The sequence below is a fragment of the Apium graveolens genome, chromosome 7 (assembly GCF_009905375.1).
Source record: "Apium graveolens cultivar Ventura chromosome 7, ASM990537v1, whole genome shotgun sequence".
In the NCBI taxonomy this organism is placed as follows: domain Eukaryota; kingdom Viridiplantae; phylum Streptophyta; class Magnoliopsida; order Apiales; family Apiaceae; genus Apium; species Apium graveolens.
In genome coordinates, this window is record NC_133653.1 from 85,934,584 (window position 1) to 85,940,869 (window position 6,286).

Consider the following 6,286-nt stretch of genomic DNA (forward strand, 5'->3'; position numbering starts at 1 on the left):
CTAACTAAGTCCTTTTTGACTAGATCATTCATTGTCTTGAAATTCAAATGGGACAGCTTCTTGTGCCATAGCCAACTTTCAACTGCACTTGCTTTGCTGAAAAGACAAGTAATGGATTCTGCATCTGTAGAGTTGAAGTCAGCTAAGTACACATTCCCTTTTCTAACTCCAGTTAGAACCACTTTATTGTCCTTTTTACTTGTGACAATACAGGCTTCAGAATTGAAGGAAACAGTATTCCCTCTGTCACATAGTTGACTGATGCTCAATAAGTTGTGTTTGAGACCATCAACCAATGCAACTTCATCAATGATGACATTTCTTTTGAAATCAAGCCATATCCCATAGTGAATCCTTTGCTGTCATCTCCAAAGGTTATGCTAGGGCCAGCTCTCTCCTTAAACTCTGTGAGCAGGGTGAAATCTCCTGTCATCACTACAAGAAAAATGTTAATAGACATCACACATTAGACATCGGTCACTGATGCCACTGATGTCTCAAACATAATTGACATCACCCCATTTATTCGATGTCTTTCTATTTTTAAGACACCGTCTATTTGAAAACCGATGTCTTAAGTTGAGTTTTTTAATGGAACGCGCGGCCTCCTCAATTCTTTTCCCCCTTAACAAAATTTTTATTCCCTCCTTGACAATTTTAGGTTTCCCCCTCTCAAATTAAATAAAAACTAAAAACTCTCTCATTCTCACTCCCTCTCACATCTCTCTCACAGCTCTCTCTGTCTCTCACAGCTCTCTCTCACAGCTCTCTCTCCGACAAGAACACACCCTTCTCATCACTACTCACTCACTGCTACTCACCACCTCTCACCACATCTGCTATGCTCTCTTTTTCTCTCAGCTTTCTCTACTCTCTTCGCTCATCAGCTCTCTCTCTCTTTCAATTAGGTTATTTCTCTTTTCGTTTTCATATTATAAAGTAAAATTAATTGGTCTTCTTTGCATTAATCGAAACCCTGGTTTTTAAATCGAAACCCTAGTTTTTTAATCAAAATCCTTTAAATCGAAACCCTAGTTTTTAGAATTGGGGATTTTTTACAATAAAAATCCAAATTGAAGTACTGTATGGTGTTACTAATTATTTTGAATTTGTTTTATACAGGAATTGCAAATCAATCATGATACGTGGCTTCAAGTTCTGGATATTCTTTCTACCACACAAAAGCTAAATATGAAATTCTTTGCGATCTAGGTCCGTTTAATGTCATACTTAGTTTTATGTTTTTTTACTTTGATTTGTTAGAATTAATAAAGGAGAGATGGCTCGATATGACAGAGCAATGAACGTGTTCTCACCGGAGGGTCATCTACTTCAAGTGAAATACGCTATCGAAGATGTCCGTAAAGGTAACGCCTCCGTCGATGTTAGAGGTAGTGATACTATCATTCTCGGTGTTGAGAAGAAATCACATTTTACTTAAATATCCTGAAGCCATTTTGCTTGATGACTGATGTTATGTTTGATTTGGTATTTATCGGTGGTTAATTTGGTTTGATGATTTTTTAGCTATGTTGCGGAATTGTAGAGGTTTTATATTTTGTATTTGGAATGTAGTATTTTAGGCATGTAAGAAATGATGTTTTTTGCTTGATGTTTTTGATATTATGGTCTGATTAGTGGATTTTATTTTTCTTGTTATATTCCAGAACTGTAGATTTTAGTTACAGTCTGCAGGTGGGTTTTAGTAGTGAAGGAGCATATATCTCATGGCCTAAATGGAAATGGAACCTGTAGAAATCATTTCATGGTAGCACGTATAAAACATGAACAATGATAACTGACATGGAGTACCTTAATTTGCAGATTGGTAATGCATACATAGACGAGGAAACTCAATTTAAAGGAACAATAGATTACTACTGGTCACATGCTTTACTATCTATTGCATGTGCCTTACTACTCTAAGATTGATACTGACAGTATCACGTCTGAAGGAAAGTAAAAAATAGAAGGGAGGGAGATAAGAGACTATAGTAGTAGATCTGATAGATTATTGGGAAAAGATGATGAAAGATTTGTGAAGGTGAGTGGAATGAGCAAACACGTGAGAAGGAACAAGTTGTAAAAATCCATGAAAGACAAATAACTGTAACATACATATTATGATTTTTTTTCAGGTGTTATGATTTAAATGTTAATCAAATGAAGTAACAAATTCATCTTATGTGCTATCTATTTCCATTTTTCCAACTGAACATATTAAAATTTACTGCTTTAAAGCTCTTTGCAATATACAGCCCGATTGATCCATCTTGTTTTACATTTCAATACCTTATATTCATGAAGGATTCCCTGTTACCAAAACTAATTATTTCCTATATCAAACCGAATGAGTCATCTTGATAGTGTATCTCTTTTTTGTAATGAAGCCCGATATGACTGTATTTTGCCTGACTAAGCTGTACTTGTTCCATCCTACTTGCATAGTCTATCATGCTGAAGCTACAGCTCCTGGTGTATCACTATGCTGAAAGACTTGTATTTTTGTTGATTGTTTATTTATACTTTTGTCCTCAGGTTGAATATGAAAAAATGCCTGGCTGGCAATCTGATATTTCTTCCATCAGAAACTACTCTGATCTGCCAAAGGCTGCACGTGACTACGTGGAAAGAATAGAAGAGCTTGTTGGTGTACCCGTTCATTACAAGAGATGGATGCCCTCATGTCACTATTCCTCCAAAGACATGGGAATCTTGCAGGTACACATATCTAGTAGATTGTTAAATCACAGCTTATCATCTAATCTTAAAATTATTTGACTTACAATTGGTACTCTGACTAATTATATAATGTTGTTATCTGTAGTGGTGTAATTGATTATACGGAAGCCCCAATAACAGTCTTGCCAGTTATCAAGGAACAGTGGCATCTGTGTCTGGCTATATAGGTGAACAAGAATTTTGCAATCCATTATACCCTTCAACCTACCTTATCCATACTTCTCTTCCCCTTCATATGTTTTTAGCCTTTTTCCATTCCATTTTCCGCAAGCAGTTGGTATCTTTTCTATAGTATATATTACATTTGAAGAAAACCTAATTTTATACTGCATATTGTGCTATCTAATCAAAATAGAGTAATCTGAGCTGTTTGAAATGTGTAAAACTTGTATTTCTATTGTTTGCGTTTTTGTCTACTGAATTTACACATCTGAGACATGTTAACAAAATCATGGAAATTTCTTAATATCTCTTAAACAGTGTATAGAAGTAGAACTATATTATGCTTACTACACATTCTTTTTAAATTCTTTTGTTTTCTCCAGCTGACAGGAGAAAGAACGCGTTGTGTATGTTGATATGAGTAACCTTATTATTTGCCACTCCATGTATTATGATAATCTATTTTGTTTCAGATGCATTGGTTCGTCAGGCATCAATGATTCTTAAGTGTAGTATATTCATGTACTACAAAAATAGCAGGGGTAGAATGTACCGTAAGCAGGTGAGCCAATGTACACTAAAAACAAAGGACCTAAAAATATTTATGTTAGTATCACCACATAATAAAAAAAATTGTGAAAGAACTTCATACAAGATATTAACTCTTTGTAGATTATATTTCTTTTCTAACTGTAAATGTTTTTCAAGGGAAAAATGTTAACTTTAGTCGAGTATGTTGTACTGCTATACCGTGCTTTCCTTCCGGCTCCAGTTTGGTATCGTTTCTTTTCGAACAATGAATATGGAAGCCTCTTTTCATCTCTAATTGCGGGGCTGTACTTGACTTTTAAGCTCATATCTATCGTTGAGAAGGTATGATTCTCTATGTGTTTGATGTATTAAGTGATCCTTGTTTTCTTATATATGTTCCTGGTTTAATTATATCTAGTATGTAAAGTAACAAACTGGGAAACTAATGTTAAGTTCTTTGGGTTTCCCTCAGGTTCAATATCTCTTTGCTTCTTTAAAGGCTATGCTTCGCACAAAGATTCAGTATGGAACTTATGCTACATCGGAGCAGGTGCACTACTGTCTTTTGTCATATAAGACCACTTATATTGTGTTCCAAAAATCAGTTTTTAATTCACTATTAATGATACAGAAAGCCTCTATAGAGTTTCAATGTGCTGGTGGTTGATAATTAGAGCCAAAAACACCATACTACAAAGCAGTTTTTCATTTCAATTCTTACAAGATTAGTACACATGACTTTGGACCAAGTTTAGAACCCTAATACATTATTCTCATTGGCCCTGTAGTGTTTTCCTAATCCTAGCAAGTATTCAAAGGCGAGAATCAAACGAATGGGTCACAGTGGCTAGGTCTTGTCCATCAGGCTACTTCCTCCTTTTCATGAGGTTGTTCCTGTGTGTTTTAAACCATTACTTTTATCCATCTCATTTGCCCCAATTAGATATACTGCTATGGATGTTTTTCCTGCAAATAGGTTAATGAAGTTTTTATAAAGCTTTGTGTAAAAATCCATGAAAGACAAATAACTGTAACATACATATTATGATTTTTTTTGTCAGGTGTTATAATTTAAATGTTAATCAAATGAAGTAACAAATTCATCTTATGTGCAGTGGCATCAGTGTCTGGCATCAGTGCAGCGGGGACACGGATGGCGTAGTGTCAGTGACAACAACAAGATATGCCATAGACTATCTTCAAACTACAGTCAAAACACAATGGTACCCCTGGTACACTAAGGCTGAGGTACAAATACTACATTATCAGCAAGCACACACAAAACCCTTCCTCTAGTTGTCAAATCACGAATCATTAATTTCTTCGATGATGTTTTTCAAGGTGGGAGGATATGCAGTTGGATACAAAAATTTGACATTTGTGACTGTAAGGGGATCCCGACATTTTGTTCCAAGTTATCAGCCTTCTCGTGCACTTGCTTTGTTCTCTTCCTTTTTGGCTGGAGAGCTTCCTCAAACAAATGTCTCCAATATCCTAAACACTTCCTCATGAGGTCGCCATCCGGAGTCTATTATTACTAGACTAAACATTACTTGCTATGAAATAGGTATATAACTTACGATCATTATACTTTTGGATAAACTTTGCTTGTATAAAGTTAATAACATGCAGTGTTTACTTTCCTTGCTCATCAGATGTTGTCCAGCAGTTAATGGAGCTCTTTTAGAAGATAATATGAAACGAGTACAGAATGACTCAGTGGCATCTGAGTTTTATCTGTAAATGTTAGGCAGCTAATCGTTCATATACATCATGTCTTACTTTTATGGTCATTAGTGTTTAGGTGTATGTATAGTAAACCTGCTATGCAAGAGAGAGTTTAAGAGATATTACTACTGATTGAAGAAATTTTCAATATACTGGCTACCCATTTACATGGTCTTACATAAATCTTGTTTATTTCTTTTGTGTTAGCAGTGTTTAGCACTTGACATGTATATAAGAAAAGCTGATGTCAAAAAGATAATGTACATCACTTTAAGGTAAAACACTGATGTCAAAGAAATCCAGGTTCAAGTCTAAATGAAACATATAAATCACTTTGTTTAAGATAAAACTGATGTCAAGTGACATTATAAACATCACTTTTAACCAAACAAAACTGATGTCAAAAAACGCAATGTACATCAGTTTCAGACAAATAACTGATGTGAAAGACTAACATGTTCAAGTCTAAATGATACATATACATCACTTCATTCTAGAAAAAAGTGATGTCTATACGCTAAATTAGACATCACCTTTCATTAAAGAAACAGATGTTTAATATGCCATTTTACATCACCTCTGTCAAAATTATAGATGTTTTTATGACAAAAAACATAGCTCATGATGTGTTTAACATGTTTAATTAGGTGTAATTTAGTTATTAAATAATTTATTTATAGCATTTGATGTAAATAATCAACACATAGACATCTGTTTTTTAACTAAAATCGATGTCTAATCGAGTATAGACATCGGGTATCCACCGATGTCTAGAATAGACATCACCGACATCAACATCGGTTGTGAAACAACATAGACATCGGTCAAAAAGCGATGTCTATGGACTTTTTTCTTGTAGTGCATGTGTCTTGAACAACCACTGTCCAAGTACCATAGATTCCTTCTTTGTCCCTGCACACAACAAAATCAATCAAGTTGATTTTGGTACCCAAGTTTCCTTGGGTCCAGCCTTGTTAGTCTTTTTCCTAGACTTCATTCCTCCTGCATCTTTTGACTTGGGTAACTTTGGGTCAACCTTGATCTCAGATGTGGTTGGTTGAAGTGTAGGGTTAGTCACAGAATCATTTAGCACATTTGATTGATAAGGCATAGATTGTGCAAA

General features: G+C 34.9%; 2 protein-coding genes across 3 annotated transcripts; both read left to right on the top strand.

The window, feature by feature from the left end:
- Positions 1-801: 801 nt before the first annotated feature.
- LOC141672938 (adenylosuccinate synthetase, chloroplastic-like) lies at positions 802-2,883 on the top strand. Of its 2 annotated transcripts, none has more exons than XR_012555746.1 (5): positions 802-908; positions 1,123-1,212; positions 1,297-1,367; positions 2,539-2,721; positions 2,828-2,883. XR_012555746.1 is itself a non-coding variant. In XM_074479635.1 (5 exons), exons 3-5 carry the CDS (start codon positions 1,356-1,358, stop codon positions 2,837-2,839), a joined length of 231 nt encoding a protein of 76 aa, XP_074335736.1. In that variant the 5' UTR covers positions 802-908; positions 1,123-1,212; positions 1,297-1,355; the 3' UTR covers positions 2,840-2,883. The 2 variants fall into 2 exon arrangements, 1 of the variants encoding a protein (XP_074335736.1); XM_074479635.1 differs by having other exon boundaries at positions 1,297-1,391.
- A 558-nt stretch (positions 2,884-3,441) lies between these two features.
- On the top strand, positions 3,442-5,187 carry LOC141672937 (serine carboxypeptidase-like 34). Its single transcript, XM_074479634.1, has 5 exons — positions 3,442-3,777; positions 3,908-3,985; positions 4,564-4,683; positions 4,777-4,948; positions 5,091-5,187. The coding sequence occupies exons 1-4, from the start codon at positions 3,601-3,603 to the stop codon at positions 4,945-4,947; spliced, it is 546 nt and encodes a 181-aa protein (XP_074335735.1). The 5' UTR covers positions 3,442-3,600; the 3' UTR covers position 4,948; positions 5,091-5,187.
- The last annotated feature ends 1,099 nt before the right edge of the window (positions 5,188-6,286 follow it).